General features: G+C 44.5%; 1 protein-coding gene across 5 annotated transcripts in view; it reads right to left on the reverse strand.

Moving 5' to 3' along the window:
* GFPT1 (glutamine--fructose-6-phosphate transaminase 1) overlaps nucleotides 1-17348 on the reverse strand; it is a 235941-nt gene extending 218593 nt beyond the window's left edge. For 4 of the 5 annotated variants that reach the window (XM_069618893.1, XM_069618892.1, XM_069618890.1 and 1 more), the window contains exon 1: nucleotides 17184-17347. In XM_069618893.1, coding sequence (XP_069474994.1) covers nucleotides 17184-17190 — 7 coding nt within the window. In that variant the 5' untranslated portion in view covers nucleotides 17191-17347. Of the gene's footprint in view, nucleotides 1-17183 lie in introns of all 5 variants that reach the window. The other variant, XM_069618891.1, reaches the window with a different exon arrangement.
* Nucleotides 17349-23842: the final 6494 nt, after the last annotated feature.

Genomic DNA, 23842 nt, shown 5'->3' on the forward strand with positions numbered 1-23842 from the left:
TTACGATAGGAATGTAATGCATGTGAAAGGCGTGTCCAGCAGTTCACACAGGTCGCCGACCTCGCGGTTTAAAACACAGATTTCACAAGGGGCACCTCAGCTTGAACGCTGTCACCCATTAAAGTCGTAGGAGCTCTTGGATTATTTTTTTTTTTTTTTTTTTTTAAGAAGCCAAAGCACATTTCCTCCATTTGGAGAGGGCGGGGGGGAGCGGCTCGGTGGCGTGATCGCTGGAAGCTAGCCAGGTGTGCTGCCAACTCCCGTCAATTACAAGGAAGCATCCTAGCTTTACGTGGGCCATAACCTTCCTCTGCGAACACCGGTGTAAAAAATAAATTAATTTCCTTGATCCGGGTCACAATAAGGCTTCGCCTACATTTCTCAAGTTCTAAGAACTCGTGTGTGCTTTTTCCGTGAGGTGCTACCATACTGGGTGATCTCACGCATTTACACGCATTTACTGGGATATCTCCGCCCCAGTAGCCAAGGCAACACAAATGCTGGAGCAAATCTCTGCTGACGCACGACTCCGCCCGCCCCCAAAAAAAGGTAAGATCATGCTGGCAGTAAAATCGGGCCCCATTTAGAATGACGCCGAACAAGCAGCGCCCAGCAACTGTAAACGACCAGGAAATGGGTGACCCGGTCTGTCAATTCCACCTACCGTACTAAGAGCCGGTTACATGGGCACCATGTTCAGAAAATGATTGGTGGCGCCCTAAATAAGCGGTCTATTTTGAAAAGCATGTTACAATACAGAAAGTGTTGTGTGGGGGGCAGAAATACCTCTTCGTGCAATTTGGTGCACCAAGGGCACCCCTTTTAATTGCCTAATTGTTACAACGTAATAATGGTTGCCCAGACTCCTTACTCGTTCTCTGGCCAGCTTGACCCAACCAGCCGGACTTTACAGCCCCATGGCCCCCAGTGAGCACGTGTGGTGTGTAGTAGCTAAGATACGATGCACCCGTCGAATACCACGCACTGAACAGACCGCAACCACCTCGAGTTGGAGCGGCAGAGGGTGGGAGGGTGGCGGTGCCTCCCTAATAGAAAATAAGGTTTTTTAAAAAACACATTCTTTAAAACTGGACATACCGCACTTAGCTTTGTGTTGTAATACTGCTACCACCAACGCCCCACTCTGGCCTGTTATTTGTTTCCCCTGAAGGCCCTCCCAATATTGTATCCAGTGGGTTACCAAAGTTTCAGAGGGTGACGTGGCTAGGTTTACCAATAGATGATTCTTGTATTGGCGGGGGGCTTTAAGAAATAGAAAGGAGGGCACAAAAAAGTGTTTTGCCACCGAGTGTGATGCTGGTACAGATGTAGGATTACAAATAACCCCGGAAGAGTGAGCCATGCCCAGGGGAGTTGCTAGGTCTGGAAAAGACCCGGGGCTAAGCTGATGTCAGAACTGTTGGGACTGGGGGCTAGCTAGTCTTTTGGCTGTAGCTCCTGAGATTCTATCCGGGGCTACAACCAAAAGATCAGGGGCTATAGCCCCCTTAGCCCCCCCCTAGCAACGCCCCTGGCCATGCCCAAGCATTAGACCCACATGGTAGACTGCAGTAAGAGCGTCAGGTCCTAGAGGATGAGGAAGTAAACACTTTGCAGGATGGCTGTCTGGTTATAGGTTCCCTTGATGTTTAAAGCACAAAGAAGCAAAGGGTGAAATAAGACTGAGGGTGATGGGCATCTAATCAGGAATCTGCACGGACACCCATAATGTGGCAATACCGATTCTCCAATATTGGGGAGCACCTCAATATTGCAAAATCACTTCCATAATCTACATAAAATGCGTTCCCATATAGCAGACTTCCTATCGCCACAGAAGAGGTCTGACTGTACTCTGCCTGTGGGGGAGGGGACTCTGGTTTTCTTCACTTCAAGCACTCGATTGATGTGTTCCCCCCATGGACAGCGGTCTAGAAGTCCCTTATACGGTCCTGCAAAACACAACTTGCTGATTAGAAGTCCTTCAAGCCTCCATAGCATGATTGCACACTCCTGAGCAGCACTCTATGCCTTTCAACAATTCCATGCACGAATGGAATAGCCTGCATTCCAAACATTTCCACCAGCGTCCAATTACACAATCAAAGGCAGTCCACAGCACTGCATGTAGAGGTGCAATCTGGCATCATTTAGATCGCAGGCCCACTTAGCCAGGGTAGGGGACATGAAATAAAAAAAAAGGGTTGCGCTTTCCCCGTTGAAGCAGGGATGCGTTACTTTCCTGTTGGTGCTGTATGTGCGAGAGCTCAGGCACTGCAGACTGCTGCAGTGCAGTCAAGGCCAGCCAGAGACAGAACGCACAAGTTACCAAAGTCAGGGATTAAACAGAAGACACACTTTATTCCCCAGCTCCAGGCCTCCATCCAGAACACACATTCGAGTTTTCATACAAAACCCTGTTCATTCGCCACTGTGCCACAAAGCCCCCTTTCTCTGGGACGAGCAAGGCTTCATGGGTTAGCTAGATGCTCGTATTTTTGGATAAATTCACGTGTTCAAGGACAAAATAAATGCTTTACACAGAAGCATTCAAAGCAGTTTCCAACTCACTGAGAGCTGGGTTGATGGACGAGGCACTTGTATGAGATGTCACTGCTTGCCAATTAAGACTTATTCTCTGATCATACTGCTAAAGTTACCACGTGAGGCACTCAAAAATCAATATTGTAGGTTTGTTAATTATAGAACATTGAGTTGGATTAACAAAGTTCTTAGTTGCAACCAGACAAATATTAAGAGTCTGGAAAACCAAGAAAAAAACCATGTTTGACAGAATGGCTTGTTAATGTACAAGTTCTCTCAAGCTTTGAAAAGATCAAGTTTGATAAACAACATAGAGAGGAGTCTTATAAGGAACAGTGGGGACCGTTTAATGAATTTTATGATTAATGATTAGACAGAGTGCATAAGTCATTATTCAATAGTGTTTGGTGGGGTGGGTATTTGTTTTTGTAAGTTTGGGTTTTGTCATGTCTAATGTTTTGTGTATTGCTTATTATTATACCATCGATCAGGTATTTGCGTAGAGGAGTTATTTATATGTAATATTGTTCTTGATTTGATTGCTGTTTTAAATGATGGTTTTGTATTGCCATGCTGAATATGTTACTCATGTATTGCCTAGTTATTTGTTATTGTTTTTCCTATTTTTCTCTTGAAAATTTAAAGAGTTTTAAAAAAAAAAATCAATATAGGCTCTCAATATCATCTATGCAGTTACAGGTGCATTATGATAAATCTACTTCTCGAAGCACCGAAAAAGGACTCAAGCTATGCTTAACCAATCACCAGGACATTTGGAAGGTGCCAACCCCTTCAGTACTCACAAATTTGGAGGTGGCGAACCTTTTCCAAGTTAGGAGTGAAACGTGTATTTTAAAAAAATCAGAGTTCAACCGCAGGTTTACACATCTGTAGCCCAAACTAGGAGCTCACTAAGTCAGCAGCAGATTGGGCTGCTAGGCACAATGATTTTTTTCAGGTCAGGCAACTTCGAGTAGATGGAGTTATACGTGGACGGTCCATGCACAAAAGCATCTCTGCTTAGTGCAGTTTCCGCAGCACTTTGTGGTGCCGACTGGCCTCATTACAAGTTTGGGGGTATCTCAGCGGTAAATCTGCAGAGATACCACCAGATGGAATTACTGCTACCGCCAATTGGTCCTTCGGTATTACAAGTGGTGGTAGGCAGTGTACGTCGCCATTAATTGGAGTCCATAGGACTCCATGGGGGATTTCGGTGGTATTACAGCTGGCTGTATTTCCGCCGGAATTGCCCTGTTTGAGCAGATTTACCTCCAGCTCTTAGCTGCAGGTGAATCCTCCACCTATCTGCCAAACTCATAGTTGGGCGGTGTGGTAATGTTGTGGTAATGGTATTACCACTGCATTTTTACCGCACAACTTATGAGGCCTACGGTATTCCATTATTTTTGAGGCATTCTTAAATCGTTCACTAAACCGTTTCTTTATTTTTTCACCAGTGCAACGTGAAGTGGTTTGTTTGGATGTCTGATAAGACCCAGTTGCTTTTTTCAGAAATGCCTGTTACCAGCTTGGAACGGATCCTCATTTTGGCCCCTTCAAGTGATGGAAGACCGAGACAGCACAAATAGGATAAGAAACCATGGTCTCAAGGATTCCATCCCAACGGGATGTGCTATGGACAGAGGGCCAAAGAAAACGCCACGCGATTGCCTCTAAAAACAGGAAGGACTCATGAGTCAAGTCAAAGGCAAAAGAGACCCAAAAAGGGTTAGGGGTGGGATTGAAGGGAGCGGAGAAACAAACTTAGGCAAACATTTCTGAAAAACCTCATACATAATAAACAAGTACATTTATCGGTAACCTGAAAATATACACCATCTTGCAAAACAGAGCAAAAGCAAGATTTTGTAACATATTCAACTCTTTTTGGCATAATAAAGACAATCATAGCAATATGCGTGAAGACCTTCTTCATTTCGTTTTCTTTTCTTAAACTTATTGCACAATTAGAAGACCCAATCTACTCTCCATCCTTAGGGAGTCGGGGCTCCAGCATTGCCACTCGGCCACGTACTACATATTAATGGCGGAGGGAAACTCCACGTAAAGGATCGGCTGTACTCTCATACACAGGGCAAGCCTTATGCCTGAGGTCTAGAATAATAAAACACGTGAGGATGTATTTACCTTTATAAATAGCTGACATATAGACCGGGTGACATAGTATATTTTTTTTTTTGTTCAGTAGGAAGGCTCTTTTAGTGTGTACATTTTTAGCTTGATTTTTATGGTTGTTATGTACTGATACAAGTATAGCAGAAATTTGCCTATGAAAAATGATGTCGTTGCTAATAGTTTAGCATATTTTATTTTTGTAATACATTGTATTTGCTGATCAATTTGTAACTGTATTTTATTGACCGTATGACCCCTTAATGACACTTCAAGTCGAAATAAAGAATTGAATGGTTATAGGAATACGGAATTATTTTCGCTGGGATTATTTTACAAACGTATGAAGGTTTGTTGGAATGTTTTGACCCAACAAAGCGCCTTTATACATTTGTAAAATAACTACACCGAAAATAATTCTGTACTGCTAGGATTCGTTTCAGGATGCCTTAACCCAGCCTTATGTAGGACTAGCAAGGGTCGGCTTCCTCGCAAGTCAATCCTGCAGCCTCGTGAGCCCTGCAAGAGAAGGTCCCCGCAAGGATGGAACGAGACGTAGCGATGGTTGGGAGGAGTCAGCGGGGCTGGTGCCAGCGTGGTTCCCATCAAATACCAACATAACTCACTATACTGCAGTAAATCATTAAATAAATAGAACCGTATTCTCCCCTTATCTTGTCCGTGCACGCTCTGTCATTACAAATTGTAGACGAGCGGCTCAGTAGTGGGAGACCGGGCCCCACCAGCATTTCGCCGATGATTGGAGCTCGCGGCATGAGGTGAATCCATCCGAAAGATCCGGATCCAGACCCTGGTGAGAGCACCTGCAGAGCTAGGGGGCACATTTTTAACAAGCCGCTCATTGCGCAAACAGTAGGTATCTCATTAAGTAGATTACGCTTCCAAATTACGTCCGCAGTGTGCCATGTTGTTAAGGGCCAGAAACAGCCCGTGTATGCGCACGCCTTAGAGGAAAGGATGTATTCTGCCTACACATTGATCTGCATGCTTCAGAGTGGCTGGAATTACCCCAGAACTAAAAGCGTACTGCAAGGCTGCCGTAAAAAGGCAAATGGTTTGCTGCGGGAGAGCCTTTAGAATATGGAGTGTGTGAGAAACCCAAAGGTGTCCCACTTCCTAGTCCCTGGGGTTCTGTCATCCAGGTGGCCAGGACACGGCCATAGCTATTGGATCCAGGACGTGGGTGGTGGACCAGTGGGGGATGATCACCTGGATGGGGGGAGGAGGGGTTCTCAGGGAGTGGAAGTGGGGCATCCAGGGGTGAGACGTGTTATCACCCATTTTATACCTTTTCCCCATCCAATCCCATAGGATACTCCAAAACTCTATACCCCCCACTTTTCGGACACAAAAACTGTCGCACACCACGGATGATGGACAAACACCAAGGCCGTTTACCTGGCATGTCCCAACACAAGTCTCAGGCAAAGTCAGGCAATTGACCAGGATCAAACACACCTGACAGACCATTCCCTTCCCACACAGGGATAAAAGGTGGAGCACGAGAGTACAAAACGAGCAAGGCAGACGGCACGACAAGAGAGCTAACTCAGCACAGCAATTCAAGAGGAGGAGAAAGATGGCACAAACCAAGAGGGTGACAATGAGAGAAGTGAGCTTGCCCTTTCCTACCAAGACCTGCGAAACCTCCACAGAAGGAATCATAAAACCGCGAACAATAGCCAGCGTGTGTGGCAGCAGATGTCAATGGTACACATGGCCAACCTCTGCTGATCATCAAGCCAAGGAGAGACGCTTGCCACTGTGGTACTGGCCTTGACCCCAGAGACGAGAAAAGCCAAGCGGTTCATCATAGCCGGTGAGTCGAGGGGGGGGCCGATAAGAAACTGAACTGTGTTGAACAAAAGTAGCAAACGGCTAAATGAAGAAAGTACAAAGCACTGTTTTGATACGAGAGAAGGGGTGGGGAGTGGACAGCTACAGAGGAGTCAGACACCACGTGGGTGTTGAGAAACTCTTGGCGATTACCCTATGGTTGAAACTACTGTTACCAGAAGGCCTTGGGGAACAGCGCGAGAAGAGGGTCAAAGTGGTCCTATGGCGGTCTAGCAAAATTCTCTGTACAGTCGAAAGTCTTTGACCAGCAAATGAAGGTAAAGCTAGGGCAAGTCAATCCTGCACTGTGTGAATTGCAAAAGTTGCCAAGGATGAACCAGAAGGAGAGAAGCCGATAAAGGGGGAAGAGTCTGAAGTCCCAGTAAATAGTTTGTTGAAAGAGTGAACTCAGCAGAGGGATGTCCACAGTGAACTGTTTGAAAAAACATTAAGATTTGTGAGCATTAAGAAGGAGAATGTGTTGAAAAGCCATAGTGAACCAGACGGAGGAAGGCAAAACATAGAGAAGGGTCTGAGCCCGGAAGAGGGGGATCCAGGGATGTAAAGCCATCACCCTCCGACCCATGAAAACAAGAGAAAAAATCCTTGAATCCATGCCAGAGTGAACCCGACGGAGGGAGGCTGATGTTCAAGAGGGGTCTGAGCCTGGAAAAGGGGGACCCAAGGGTGAAGAGGCATCATGCAGGTACAATCAGAATAACTTTGGAACTTTTTTGATTGTAGATTTTGAACCTGTCAGGCCCTCAGAAGCGAAAAACCCAGCTACTGATGGTCCCAACATCATTAAGAAATGTTTGCGGATCTGAGCCCAGAAGAGGGGGATCCAGGGGTGAAAAGACATCAACCGACGTACAAGCAAAAAGGAACTTTTGTTCATTGTTTTGAATTAAACCGGTCCTTGGAGGCAAAAGACTTTTTGTAGAAAAGAGACTAAACTACCAACAGCCCTGATAAAGAAACTGCTGGCTCGTGCTGGGAAAGTTTGAGCGTGTGCTGTGCTCGGGAGTCCCACCTTGTCCCGTGCTCAAAACGTGGGGAAGGGAGAGCCCCGGCTAACACCTGACTTATCATTTGTGAACACCCATTTCTTCCTTGTGAACCTTATCCCACACTCTTCTTGTATTTAGTGTAAGGATTGGCCATAGGTTTTTCTTAGTATATAGCCCTTTTTTATTTTGACAAGACGCCACTAGGGCTGCCTTATTTTGATTTGATGGCTGTAGCTTGCTCCCACCTTAGATTAGACGTTTTTCCAACCCAAATATACAGTTTAATAAACACCCTTGAGCTGTGATCACTTGTGTCTGTCTGTTCTTAATACCATGCCTTCCTTGCAAGTGGTACTGTATCAAACAGTGATGCAGATTTCAGGCCATTCAGGGCCCTCCATACGGCATCATCATCATCATCATCATCATCAATGGGATCTAAGCAAAAAGTTTGCCACGGAAGGTGCAACAGGACCCCTTAAGACGAGGCTCAATGGCCCATCCACCCCAGCACCTTCTTGTCCATTCATGACTGCCTGACGATATCCCTGATTTTATGAGAGAAAAACATACTGGTTGCATTATACTGATTGCCTATCCTGCCTAGAGACAGGACAGGCAACCAGATGCGTAGTCAGTTCTTTAGCCACCCTAAACAATTCCCCAGAGGAGCATGAAGCTTCCACCATCCTGTTGGCCTAAAAATTAGATTTCTTCGTCACAATCATCCTGTGGTATCTTGACACAGCTTGTTTGTAGGCAGTACGGGCTTCCAAATCGTAGTCAAAGTCGCCATTTCCTTTCAAGGCAACGACAAGCTTGCTTCTGAGCTCGAAGTTCAGTAGTGAACCAAGCCACCATGGGTTTTGTTCTCCCAAAATGGGGCTTATAGGGGGCTAGAACATCTGCCACTGAGAGAAGTGCAGGCATCATCGTCTTCTTTCAAAAACTCTGCTTTAGCATCCAATACCTGATCTGCAAAGATAGACAGGTCCACATTGTGCGTAGCCTGAGAATATGCAAGTCATGCAAAACCTTAGGAGCGCAGTAGATAACTTTAACGATAAAAGTGACAAGATTATGCTCTGACCAGGTAACATTTTCCGTCCCACTCTCCTCTGAAAAGATGAGGTGCAGTAAGTTCCTACACTTATGGGTGGAAAAATGGTTGCGTAGGCCTGAAGATAAATCGGAGAGGCTAGTCACCAGATTTCTAGCAGACAGGTCAGTAGAGTCATTTGGGTGGAAATTAAAACCCCCCCGTAACAAGCAAGTTAGGATATATCGAAATCAGATTTGCAACTAACTGGGCAAAAATAATTGAGAAGTTAGCTCAGCGATGCGAGGGAGGTCTATAGACCAACAAAAACTGGATAGAAAAATTACAGTTCACCTGCACTTTGACCAAAAGCAGCTCACATGGGAATGGGTGCTGCTCCACTGGCACAAGTTGACATTGAAACGCAGCAAGATAGATTACTGCTAGGCCCCCACCGCAGCCAGGGGGGCCTATCTAAGCGCAAGGCTAAAAAGGGTTTCAGGTAGCATCTGACAGAGGTCGGGATCAGAACTCGGTGAAAACCAAGTCTCTGTGATATGCAAGAAATCGGGGGTCATGCCTGCTAGTATATTGTGCAAGTCTTATTGGTGAGCCCAAACAGAACGTGCAATAATCAGCAAACATTTCAGAAGGCCCGCAGGGGCTGTGGCTCCCTAACCTACCCCTATATTTTCCCATAAAACATTAGTAGTCAGAGCCCCTCCTGTGTAACTACTGCATTCAATTATATCAGAGCTCTCCCCCACCCCCTCTGTAGCCAAATCAATAAAATAATGTCGCGAATACCTTATGGAGTTTGTGACCTGAATATTTATCTTCCTTGGTCACATCCTTATTTTGACAATGCACATGGGCCTATAGCCCTTCCAGCCTATTGAGTAGGCTTTGTTTTTAACCACAAGTGCAGCTGCTTGCAAGCACAGCTCAGTCAAGGGATAGTCCAGTAGGAATACCAGGAGATACCGTGCACACAGAGTTAAATAAAAAATATTGCACGCAAAGTTAAATAAGGAATATTACACAGCACCACCCCTCAGCCATCAAATATGTTGTATTTGAGTGGGAGACATGGCTCTGAGTGTTCCACCACCTCCCTTCTTTCTACCTGAAGTGGGGGAACTGGCTGTCCGTGGAAAAGATGGCTCAAATCCTTTGAAGATTTAGCCAATGTGGTGTGTGTGGTGCAAATTATAGCGTGGAGAGGAGAAAGTCACTCCTTCTACATTGCCTAGGTTCAGCGGGCCAGGAAAAATGTGAGTACTTGCCGGAACTCTCAGCAGAGGAAAGTGCAGATCTGAATGAGTATGAAAAATCTGTCACAAGTTCAACCAAAAATTAGACGAAAGATTAAGAGACCGATTTATGTTGGAGTGCAGTAGTGGTAAAGTCAGGGAAAAACTATGGTCTGAAGATGACCCACCTCTTGATACCGTACTACGCATTGCGAAAAAAGTAGAGCACACCAAACAATGTGTCATGGTTCTGGGGACTAGGTTGAGGGAGTCAGCCGTGAAATCGGAGACACCCAGACACCCAAACAGTTAAGCACCTCGGCCACATCGACAGATGCAATTGCTACTGTGAGCAGTAGTGGTCCTGCTGGCGGAAAAATGTTTTTGTATGAGAGTTTGTATAGCGGAAGAAGAAACTTTGCAGGGATGGGAAGATTTCAGGTTACACCAGAAGATGCTTTAAGTGTGATAGCGCATCTCACTGGGCGAACGATCCAGAATGCCCTGCTCTAAAGACCATGTGAAAGATTTGTAAAAGGAAAGGACACTAAGTAAGATGCTGTCATGTTAAAAAAAATCCAACTGCATAGGGATTGATCACAGCGAAGGAGAGGAGGAAGTGTGTTAATTTAGTGATGGATGAAGATGAAAAGGTGGATAGCCCAAAGTCACCTGTCCTTGTAAATGGAGTTTCAACAATGATGATTGATTCGGGGGCCAAGTACATGTTGATGCTAAAGAAAATCTGGTAGTACATGGAGCCAGAGTATCTCAATGAAATCAACATATGCCCAATTGCTTATGGGGGAGCGACCACAGGTTGGTTCAATGCCATGTTGAGTTTCAAGGGAAGGAACACCACTGGGGAAGTATATGTCTCAAAGAAAGTAGCCACACAGCTACTAAGCTGGTCACACCAAAAGAAGCTATTGGTCAAACTTAACCTCAATGCTGAAGATGCTGTTCTGTCGGTGGGAGGTCCATCAGTAGGAACAAATGTGATACAAGAAATATTTCAAGACGAGGTTGGGTGTCTACAGGGGTTTGTTCACCAGATCAGACTCAAAGATAACTGTACACCAGTGGCACAAAGAATGCAGAACATACACTCTCTATGAGCGAGGAAGTCAAATTAGAGCTGAAGACGGTGGTGGAACAGGACATAATTGAAAGCATTGACGCCCGAGAGTGGGTTTCTCCATTGGTTGTAGCGAGGAAAAGTTATGGGAAGATAGATTTGTGTAGACACGAGAGAACTGAATAAATGCATTGTACCGGAAAGACATCCACTGCCCAGCATCCAATAAATCATCCCCAGCATGGGACCAGCAGATTATTTCTCCACGTTAGACCTCACTTCACCCTACCGACAAGTTAAATTGCACAAGAAGTCCAGGCATTAGACTGCCTTCATAACACCGGAGTGCCTATATCAGTATAAACGGATTTTAGCCTCATCTGTGTTTCAGAAGATCATGCATCGTCTAGTCGATGGAGATCCGGGAGTCCTTTTCTTTAAAAATGACACACTGGTCTATGCGGACGATCTGGAAACAAACAAGAGACTTGAAGGTGTGTTCAAGAAACTGCAGAAGGTGGGAATAACTCAGTAAGGAGAAGTGCAAAATTAACAGGAGTGACATTGAATACCATAGACATGTAATTTCGAAAGAAGGCATTCGCCCTAAGAAGATTTTGTCGGATGCTATCAAAGGTATACTGGCACCAACCAGCCGAGATCAGTTACAGACAGTCTTGGGAGTGGCCGAATATTATTCAAAATTCATTAATAATGTTGCCACACACACTAATCCTTCTTTACACTTTAGTTATTCACAAATATTAATGTGGAATGATGCCTGCAAAGAGTAATTTTCACTCAAAATATGCCTTAGCTAAAGCCCCCACACTGCAGAACTGTAAGAGAGGAAGAGTCGCAATCATCACGACAAATGCCAGCAATATGGCTTTGGGGCTGCGATGACCCAATTGGAAGGCAGTACAGAGTACTTGATAGCCTTTGATCTGAGACTATTGAAAGGTGCGGAGAAGAACTATGCTACCATTGAGAAGGAAGCTTTAGCTATCAAGTGGGCCGCAGAAAAGTTCTGAAATGTTTTGTGGGGCACAAGGTTTGAGTTTCACATGGATCATAAACCCTTAGTTGAGATCGTCACATCAAAAGGATTGGATAAAGTATCAGGAAGGATCAGAAGGTGGGTCTCTCAACTTCAGGAGTACGATTGCATCGTAAAATACATGTCAGGAGTAGAGAGCCATGCTGCTGACTGTCTAGCGAGAATCTCATCTCATGTTGAGAAAGAAGATGAGGACAAAGGGAATTATGTGGTTTTCAAAGTCAGTGATAGTTTGGTTCCCCAGGAAGAGTGGGAAATAGGGATGCAATGCATTCAGAAACTTAAACAATTCATGAGTGCACTGTCAAGCAGAAATCTAAGCAAAAATCAGGCAGAGTGTTTGAGCCTCATGAGTTTATAGGAGTTGAAGGATGAGTTGTTGATCCAGAATTGGCAGCTGTGGAGAGTTTATAAAATCATTACACTGGAGGGCATCAGAAGACACTTAGGGGAACTGGGTCATGAAGGACATCAGAGCATAGTGAAGACGGTATTTGCAATGACTACCGGTGACCAGCCTGCGATCTTCAAACTGAAAGCATGGTCAGGGATTGTATCCTTTGGAAAAGAAGCGATGAAATGTGTTTGAGGGTGAAGTGCCCTATGGCAATAAATGATATGCCCACCCAGCCGTGGGACAAAATAGGCATGGATGTATTGAGTCCTGTTTGGTACAATGGCGTAAAATTATTTTTTTTAGTGGTGTTGGATCTGCTCACTAGGTGGGCAGAGGTTTTAGTGGCAGTGTCACCTCAGGAAAATTGTGGAATTTCTTGAGGAGTTGTGTGGTAGAGAAGGCTATCTCACGGTGATAGTGACTGACAATGGTTCCCAATTCAAATCGAAGGAATGGAGTGACTTTTGCAACATGCATGCCATCACACTCAAAACAAGCGTTATTTACCACCTACAGACTAAGGGGGTAGTGGAGCACTTTAACAGAGTGTTGAAAGAAACAATCGGGTGGGCATGGGCAATTGGACAGTTGCTGTATGGGAGGTTGTCATAGGTACACCCCACACAGCAGCGCTGGCATGTCGCTGTTTGAGCTCAGAATGGGGGGGGGAGCTCACAAAACATTTTGCCCCCGTGAATGGGTTGGCCTACTTTGTCAGTGGAGAGATTGGGAAGTGTGAGAGAGCGTTACAAGGAGTTGTATGATTGGAGTGAGAGAGAAGGTGTCGCCACGTACTGGCAACCTGGTGAGGATCAAGCTGCCCCAGGCACTTCGGGTTGGGGCATGTAAATGGTCAGGTCCTATGAGTAAAGGAGGTGTTCAGGTTTGCAGTTAAGGCCGAGGACAACAGAATACGGAACTTGGAATGAGTGATGATTGAGAAGAGGGTACATTCTAACAGTTTTGGTGTAAGCTCCTTGCCAAGCACTTCAGTTGGGAAGTCGTCCTGCGGAAGAAGGGTGTTGCAGGCCTGGTGTCTCGTCTGCACGGGGTGCTACAACTACGAAGTCAACCGGTAGTGAAGGAACAGCTGCAGACCCGTCTACCTCTAAGACTATATTCAATAAGCTTTTGTTTTTTTTTGGTAGCCCGCAAGGGTGGAACGAGAGACAGAGCGATGGGTGAAGCCTGTCATTACACACCCAAATGATGTGTGCTTTAAGTGTTTTCCCCCTTAATTAAAACGAACAAAGTGACATCCCGATCCTTGTCAGGGGTAAAGAAGAACAGGAGTTAAGACTGTGGCATACACTACAAAGGAGGTCTAGGAACCTTAGCGTACATGAAGCGATGAATCTGACATCACGGAAGGGAACTTCTGGGGCAGTTTCGATTTTTAAGCAAGTATCTGTGGCTTGGCAACATTTTCCTGTGGCCTCCCTGTTTCTAGTTTATTGCCATGTATATTAGGGTTTCATACTGCACCAGCTCACCACCATATTAGTTGAACCTACTTCTGGGCCCCACCTTGTCCCTCCCATTTTTTTTCAACCTACGACCCTTCCGCGTTTTCGCTGGTTTCCCAACTCATGAGGGGCCAGTGTTCTGGTCTTCCACCCATCTCCTGAGATTCGCTCATGTTTCTGGGTTGCTGCATTTCTCTCTTGTCAGTCCAAGTCCCGCTCCTCACCCGTCTTCACAACCTCTCCAGTAGAGGGATAAAGCCTGCAGTTAGACAGCAAGTGTGAACCAAGAAGGGAGTCACAATAACGTTCTTTCTCTTATTAAAGAGTGGCACTGTTCATTGTAGTTTTATGGGATCCTGGGTTATTGGTATACCCTCCTGCCCCCCTTCACACTAATTGCCCGGAGTATGGTGACTAATCCACTGCTTCTATTCATCTCCTCGCTGGGTTTGAAGGAAAACCTGCTGGATTCACCCAATATTTGAAATATTGCCCATGGCCGTACACTACAGGAGTACATAAAATCCAACCACTGTTTTTATAGCAGCTCCAATTACTCTGGTCATCAAGTACATTAGGTTTCTCTCAATCCATTCCCAGCCTAAAACCCATTCCCAGTATCTGAAAGCTCAAAATGTTTCTTTGTAGAGCATTGAGAGCTAAGCAAACTCCTGTGTGGTAAAACTGCATGCCCTGTACAGATACCAATTCTTAAAACAAAGACGAGAAGTAAACCCACTGGAATGACTCGTCGCCTGAGGCATGGATGCGTAAGATGGACGCTTCCTGTTCTTTAGCTCTGCACACAAGAGATCGGGCATTTGCACACAAGGAGATAAAGCGCCAGGAGTCCTGATCAACAATATGATACGTCTACACCATCGAACGTGGACATGTTTGGTCATTTCACAGCTCCTGCAGAATAACAGATACGGTTTCATGAAACCTATCCTACCCATCTTAGAAGTGCTTAAGGGTTGGTCTCATCTGCACTATTGATATGTATAATAAGCAGGGTAGAGCACATGACAGACCATTAAACACCCATTACTCCAGTGTATGGGTTTGTCGCAATCTGAGCATTAAATACATAGGACCACGTTGCTTGGTAGATCATAACGCATTACTTGGGAGTATGGCAGGATGTAATGTTGGGTGATGATGTACCTGCTAAAACGTGGCGTGCAATACAGACAATTGTGATGGTTTCCTCACTATGAAATGTGGCTTTGCAAGTTTGTGAATTTTCTTGTTGGCTGTTTTGTTTATTTGTTATATCATACAGATAAAAGTATAAAAAGGTTAAAATTATCCATAGTACAGTTTAAAAAAAAAGTAACTTATACTTGCATTAAAAAAACTGATATCTTAACCCTTTGAGAAACATTTAGAAAACACCAGAAGAGCTGTGAAAGGCCCGAGGTCATAATGCAATGTAACGGGCAGTACCCTTCCCCAGTTTGGCACCGCCTGCAAACACCTACCCGGGCACTTGCCCTGCTGTATCGCTATTTGCCCCAAATTAGGGCTGCATGAACAGCTTTATGATAGACACTGCATTTTGCAATGCACGATTGCAAAACACCCCAATTAAAAAAGATGAACGCATTTTCCTTTCCAGAACCTGGCACACCTGCAAAACCGCTCGACGTCAAAGTGCAACTCAATTATGGAGAGTAAATAAGAGTGAATAATCTGATCGGGAGGTTTCCTGTCCCTGGTCAACCTTCCTCCGCGCACTACCACGCCCCTCTGTTCCAGTTCTCTTTCAGTATTGTAGAACAGCTTCCTTTACACATTAACCTAACCCACCCCTCCCCTAGCACAATATCACATGGGGAAATGACTCCATCACTGAGGTGGAGGGCCAGTGCAGACTCCACTTATCAATCATTTCACCCCAAAGGTAAGGCATACAGGCCTACATAACCCTCTTCCTGTCCAGGCCCAGACAGAAGGACAGTAGAAGCTTCATCTATGAAATAGGACCCTACTATATAGAACCTGAAGGATGGCACCTATCAACAGTGGGGCCAGTATAGCCTCCGACTCTTCTTTGTACGGGCCTCTTACCGTGCCTTAGACAGGCCTCTTCCAGCTTACTTCTCTTTGGGATTGATGGAGGTCCTGCTTTAGCAACCAAAGGACATTTTTTAAGTGAACGTTTCGGTTTTACACAATTGAAGAATAATAAACGGATGTTTCCTTCATTGTACCCCACAATCTCTTAGGAAATACATAGTGACATTCCATGCGGGACTAGAAGGAACTACTCTTTTAACCCCACAATATCTCTCGGGGCCTATAAGTGTCCCCCAAATTCACACATAAATTGCCAATTATATAAACACGGCCGCATTGACCCTCGCTAAAGAGCAGGAGTGGCCCTCAAAATACCCTCGGTGTTCTGCGGAATAGCAGTTTGTCCCACTGATAATGACTGATAATGCATCCCTATGACTAACCGGGGATGCCCCCCTCGCTGGAAACATGACGTGACCCTTGATGTATCCTAATAGACTCCATCATGGGCAACACGCCGGCTCATCCATCTCGCTCTCGCTCCCCCAACCGCCTTTCCTGGAACTCTCCCTCTCACACAAACACACACCAACAATCCGCATTCCTCATTCAGTCGTCAAACAGACAGCCCAGGATACTACAACCCTCGTGTATGCAACCTCACAATGTTCCCTACTAGAAACCAAACTAGTAATCCCACAATATTGTCCACGAGAGAGCCGGAGTTATACTAGTGTACAATCCAACAGCGTTCTTTCTGCACCGAAGCATTCGGCAACTAGACCCGAAATGTCCAATGTGAATATTATTGTACTAAGAAGACCGTCGCTGGAACCAAGGCAACCTCTGTTATATAGTCCAGTGTCTCCAATCAGAGTCGAGGGGGTGCTGCCACAAGATCTCTCATTCATATGGCACGGAATCCCTTAAGTACACATCCGAAGTGCCCATCATTAAAACGCCACAATATCTCTTGTACGGGGCCTAAAATGCCTCCTGCATCAGGCATGCAACATGATGGTCCTTAGCACACATCTGGTGCCTCTCGGGTACACGCCCCCCTTACGTGCGCTCGACCAAGTGTGTAGTATGTGAGTGCACTTCCGATGACACAGCCCACCTCTCACACTGAATGCACGCTCTGCTGGCTTTTAGGGATGTTGTTTCCCTTCCAGACTGTCCTGACCGATAGCCTACTGCACCCATACGGGGCCTCTTTTTGCCCCTTTTCTGCCATGAATGCGTCTCACTTCTACACAGGACTATTTGCTCTCATGCTCCCTCGCGCTCCCAGGCGCTCATAGTTTGCTCCTTAACCTACCGCACATGGTTTTTGTTCCTAGGCTGGTACCCCGAAGAAACTGTTGGCTGAGGGGATCTCTGGCTGGATCGAGTCACCGGCTGACGTTATCCTTGTGTTTCCTGCTCTTTCCTCCTGCACCCTTCGAGCTGAAAGCTACTTAGTATCCCTGGCACCCGTGACGTCACTGCGACCTGCCCCTCGTTCCCAAACACACCTCTTCACGCAGGCCACCCAGTGAGATCGCTTCGAGTGGGTGGGAGGTGCGAGAGTCACCATTGGTCAGCAGCGCATGTCACTCAAGGCTACGGAGACAAGGGGTGGAAGCGTCTGCTGGCAGTTAGGACGTGGCAGGATCCGCGCATCCTAGAATGAGTTGCCAGCCACAGCGAGAAGGCGGCTCTAGTCGGCGCATGCGCATTTCTCAATTGTCGCACATATGTATTAACCACTGGAGATTGCAGTTGGGTGGCATCATTAATCATAGCTCTCAACTCACAAGCTTTTGGCGGGTGTCACCCGCCTTGTAAAGGGCTGACTCACCCGCCAAGCCTCCTGCACGCCCATACATTCCAATGGGCGTCTCACCCGCCAAAAAGAAAATCGGGTGATTTCACCCACCTTTGCAACAAATGGTTGAGAGCTATGCATTAATTACCAAAGATGTATGAATAGTAATGGACTTTTGCATTATGTGGCTTTCTTACGCATTTCCTCCTCCAGCTGCCTTGTTTGGCAGTCCCGACTTATCACACAAGTCACAACATGCATGTTGCCCTAAAAACATTGAATCGGGCTCGATTGCTGGGCACGCGTGTAACAAAGTGGCGACCTATGGCGGCAAAGGTCATTTAGCCAGTCCTTCGGGGGTATGCTCTTGCCTGTTACAATGTGCTGGATTGTTTAAGCACTTTTGTCCCCTAGCAGAAAGCTCATTGGATCACACAGGATTGGAATTTCAGTGATGTTTGGGTCGAGAAATTGGCAATTTATGGACAAGATCATGCAAAATGGACAAAGTTACCATCAGAACCCTGGCCTCTAGGGCAGGTTGAAAAAGCATTTATATCAAATTGCTTGATCAGTGCAGGTGTGTAATAGTACTGAGGGAGAAACTTAAGGTCAATACGTTTGTGTTTATAATTCGCTTACAAATTCTGTCCCATGTTGACTCTGTGATGGAAGTATCGAGGCTTGTTTCCATTTCCATTTCGATTTTGCTAGTGGAGTACTCTTCTTTCTTGCCAAGGCCATTTTGTATAATATTGAGTAAGCATGCACCAACGTTTTCGAGGATGTCAAACATGTCAAGGATTAGCGTCCAGGGCCAATGGAAACGTTGGTAACATTTCTGCAATCTCTCCTCTAATCCTATAGCATAGTAGTTTATGAATGCTACAAGTACCTCCCATCTGAACTTCTTAATTAACAGAAATAAATCTACCCTTCCGAAACAAGTCTTGCAACTTTACAATGCCAAGTTTGGCTAGCTCTCACTTGATGTCACCATAAAATGAAATTCCCAATCTCTAAATCCAGTCTATATATCTATTCAGTGCTGCTGATGCTCCGAAGCCCAACAACAAAATCTAATTTAAAGTTAATGACTTAATAATAAAATATTATACTGAGCATTTGCTTGAAATCACTGATATGTTTCCACACAGCATGCTCCAAAGCTGAGGCTCAGAAAAATAAGAGAATGAGACACGAACAGTGAGAGACACATAGAAAATCAGACAAACTGATAACTGCAAAAATGGAGTGTGGCATTGTGAGAGAGGGGAGTCAAAGATGACACCAAGGTTTTTTGCCTCACTGGAAGGTGAGGGTAGAGGGGCCAACGAGGGCAGCCAGTTTGATAGAGGGAAAGCGGGAGCTAGGGTCCCAATGAGAAGGATCTCAGTCTTACTGGCATTGAGGCAGAGATCATTGGAGGTGCACCATTCCTGAATCGTGGATAGACAGTCAGAAATGAGCGAGGAAGGAGGGGAGCCTGAGGGAAGCCTGAAGGAGAGCAGAGTGTCATCCGCATAACACTGAAAGTTAAAAGAGAAGGTGGAGATTAGGTGGGCCAAAGGGGCCAAGTAGACAGTGAAAAGCCAGAGTGAGAGGATAGAACCCTTGGGGACACCACAAGTGGAGAGAGAGGTGGTGGAGAGAAAGGACCCACGTTGGAACTGGGAAGAGGGATGTAGTATGCCATGTGTTCCTTTATGACGTCCTGCATGCCGCGAGGTTAGGCTAGGGAATGTTGATGTTCAAAGCAGGAAACGAAACGGAGGCCAGAGAGAGAGATAAGGAGAAGACTGTGAGCGGCATGCAGGGCGCCGGCTGTGATCTATAAATAAACATACTTTGTTTATTTTAACTTGTGTGGACTGGCATACCTCATTTTGGCGACGAGGACAGCCGGCGTCCCAGAACCCACAGAAACCAGGAAGGATTTAATCCAGAGCGGAGCTCCGAGCCGCTGTGCAACACTGTGCCTGGCTTGTGCTGCATGATAAGAAGAGGGAGGAAGAGCAGATGCTCCGAACTGACGTTAATCAAACGTTGGTTTGTGCTGATATTTCATCATTGTGATGATTTTTTTTTTCTTCTTGTCTGTCTAACTCGAGTTTGTTAGACACGATCCCATTGGCCACACCACTCCGCTTCAGAGTAAAGGACCGCCGACTGCATGACTCACCCTTTGGACTTAGGCAGAATGAGGAGTAAAGAATAGACTCCTCATCCTCTTCACAGTACATATTAAGAAGCAGATCAAAACGCAATTCAGGATAAATAGTATTCTGGTTTCCTCTCATACTGACATAATACAGAAGAAGTATGCAAGGTATTAGCATACAACCCCCGGCATGTTTTCTTCCAACACCTGGACAGCCTGTTGTAAACTGGCTAGAATGGAAAGAGTTTTGGCTAAACTATGTTCAGACCATTGATCAAGAAGGTTTGTCTGCTCATAAAAAGAAATCACTACTGCTTCATGCTTTGGGCCTAGAAGGACAGAGAAAATACAGGGAATTACCGGATTTGCCTGTGGATGAAGCTGGAGATATTGATGAACACGAAAAGGCCATAAGGCAACTAGACAAATATTATACTCCTGAGACCAATGTAGCCATAAACAGGTATAATTTCTATACCAGAACTCAAAAAGAACATGAATCTATTGAAGACTATGTATCAGCTCTAAGGGTACTATCACGCACATGCAGATTTGGCATTGGGATCACACTAGATGAACTCATACGAGATCAAATTATCATACATGCCAAAGATAGTCTACTTCAAGACAGACTTTGGATGGTAGGAAACCCATCTCTGCCAGAAACAATGGCCATTGCCAAGCGAATAGAACACAGTCAATTGTGCTCTAAAGAGATAAAAAATAAGAAACAAGAAACTGTCATAAACATGCAATTACAGAATGATAAATTCTCATTGGAATCTGGAGATCAAAATATAGTCAATGCAATAAGAACAAAAGAACGTACGGAAAATCACCTGGTCAAGACCAATAGGACAAGAGGATTTGATAATAGAGGCCAGTCAATGAGAGGAAGAGGATGGGTGAGACCCGAAAATAAATCAGCTCCAGCACAATCTAGAGAAGCTGATAGATGCTTCAACTGTGGAAGATTAGGACATTTTGCTTATGCCAAGCATTGTCCTGCAATTGGACAAAAATGTGGCAATTGTGGAGGCAAGGGACATTTTGCTGTCGTTTGTAGACGGAAAAAGAGAATCTCGGCCATACAGGAGGAAGAGGAAGATTCGGACGAAGACAGGGTTTTTGCCATTCGTGAACCACCTGAGGGAGATTTCAAATGCCCAAGTTGTGTCATAATAATTGACAACTGGAAACTCAAAGTAAAAGTAGACAGCTGTTCACCATGGACGATCATAACGAAGAAAACATGGAACAACTTATTGGCATGTGGTCTAAAAAGTAAATTATTTGAACCTGATATTAAAAACCCGGGTGGATTTGAAGGCTCGACAATTAAGTTAATTGGTTGGTTTTCAAGCATCATAGAATTCAAAGACAGGCGAGCGGAAGTGAAGATATATGTTGCAGAAAAAGGAGTTAACGTCATTGGTTGGAGAGATCAAGCTGGTTTACGAATCAGATTGGATCCTTGTGAATCTGAACAGGTTCTGATAGTAAACTCCAGTCATAAACAGAAAGGAGAATCAAAAGCCCTAGAAGATAAAGGAAACAAGAAATTAGGACTGTTGAAAGACTTTTCACACAGAATTCGATTGAAAGATGGAGCAATACCTGTCAGACATGTCAAGTCAAGACCTATACCTTTCGCCATAGCAGACAAAGTGGAACAAGAATTAACTAAATTGGAGTCTGAAGGAGTGATCGAAAAGATTGAGTCCTCGGAGTGGTCAAGCCCCATTGTAGTTGTAATGAAAAAATGTGGGAAAGTCAGGATTTGCGTAGATCTTAGAGATGTTAACAAAAACATTATTGTTGACATCTTTCCACTTCCAGTCATATCAGAAATGCTGAATCGCATAGGTGATGCAAATGTATTTTCAACTTTAGATCTTTCCAGTGCATATCATCAGATAGCTTTAACGGAAGACTGCAGAGACATCACTGCATTTATAACTCCACATGGTTTATATAGGTACAAACGCATGCCATTTGGCTTGGCATCGGCTGCGGCTGTTTTTCAAAGGGTCATGGAACACGTTTTGAAAGGGTTGAAAGGCATTTTTGTGTATCAAGATGACATCATAGTATTTGGTAAAGGTCGAGATGAACATGACATGAGATTGAAAGATGTTTTACTAAAGTTGGAGAGTGTTGGTTTGGAAATTGAAAAGAGTAAATGTAAATTTGGCATGTATGAAGTTGATTATTTGGGACACACGGTAAATGGCAATGGTTACAAACCCAAAAGTGATGCAATGAAAGCAATCAGAGAATCGCCTAATCCCTCTAATAAGGATGAACTTAGGTCGTTTTTGGGCCTGTGTGAATACTATAACAAATTTGTCAAGAAGTTTGCTAACATAACAGAACCTTTAAGGAAATTGTTAAAGAAAGATGCCAAATTTGAATGGAATGACAAGTGTGATGAAGCAGTGAATTGCATAAAGAGAGAAATATGTGACTCCACAGAATTGGGCGGTTATGTGTTTGGGAGGTCAACCAAGGTTACAGTGGATGCGAGTGGAAATGGTTTGGGAGCGGTACTTTCTCAGATTGAAGAAGGTGGTAAGGAAAAGACAATATGTTACGCCTCCAGGGCAATTTCAGATACAGAAAGCAGGTATTCCGTAATTGAAAAAGAACTTTTGGCATGCTCATGGGCAGTAAACTATTTTAGAAAGTATTTGTGGGGTTGCAAGTTTGTTATACAAACAGATCATAAACCACTTGTAGAAGTTTTGACAGTTAAAGGCATGTGTAGGGCTTCACCTAGGTTAGCCAGATTAAGCATTAAATTACAAGATTATCATTTTGTGACAAAGTATGTTCCAGGTAAGAGGAATGTTGTTGCAGATTATTTGTCACGGCTGCCATTAAAGAGTGTGAGTGTAGAATCTGAAAGTATTGAGGAGATGGTGGCAGCCATTCTTGAAGTAACCTCGAAGGAAAAATGGTTAGATGAGATCTCTAAAGATGAGACGTTAAATAAGATTGCAAATTTTACAATGTTAGGTTGGTCTGATAAGAGATCAATTGATGGAGAATGCATGAAGTTTTGGGAAGTGAAAGATGAATTGTCCATGGAGGAAGGATTTTTGATGAGGGGGAATAAATTGATACCTCCAAAAGCATTATATAATGAGCTCATAGAAAAAGCGCATCAGGGTCATCCGGGGATTACTGGTACCAAATGCAATGTGCGATCTGTATATTGGTGGCCAGGAATGGATATTTTGATTGAAAGATTTGTTAGAAACTGCTGGCCTTGTCAAAACAGCGACAAAAGTTGTAAAAGTTTTAAGTCAGAGCCGCTTGTTATAGATAAAGGAGAAGCTCCCTGGATGAAACTTGGAATTGATATTGTCGGACCATATCAGAGACTAATTGGGGATAAAAGGTTTTTAATTGTATTGATTGATTACTATTCAAGTTGGGTAGAATTGAAAGCTGTTAAAAATATTGATTCAAGAGAAATTATTAAATTCCTTAGTGAAATCTTCGGGAGAGAGGGTTTTCCCAAATCCATTATCAGTGATAATGGTGTTCAATTCAAAAGCAAAGAAATAAGAGAGTTTGCCGTCACATCTGGGATTTTATGGAAATATTCTGCTTTGTATCATCCCCAAACAAATGGTCTAGTCGAGAGATGTAACAGAATGGTTGTAGAGACAGTAGAGTTGGCATTGAGGAATAACATGTCTGTGGAAGAGGCACTTAAAGATAGGTTATGGAGCACAAGAATGTCAGTCAAAAGAGATCTAGGAGTATCTCCGTTTGAATTGATGAGAGGCAGAGCCCCTAACACATTACTTACTCCAGAGTGGGTGAATTACAAAAGGACATCAGAGCATAGAGATAAAGGAAAGCATTGTAAATACTCTGAAAGCAAAATTAATTGGAATAATAGTTATAAATGTAAAGTTGGAATTGTACCAGGAGACATGGTAAGGATAAAACTAGGGCGTGCTGTTAGAAAGGGTGAGTCCAAATACAGCAGACCAGT

This window comes from Ambystoma mexicanum, chromosome 10 (genome assembly GCF_040938575.1).
Source record: "Ambystoma mexicanum isolate Mex_15411 chromosome 10, UKY_AmexF1_1, whole genome shotgun sequence".
Lineage (NCBI taxonomy): Eukaryota > Metazoa > Chordata > Amphibia > Caudata > Ambystomatidae > Ambystoma > Ambystoma mexicanum.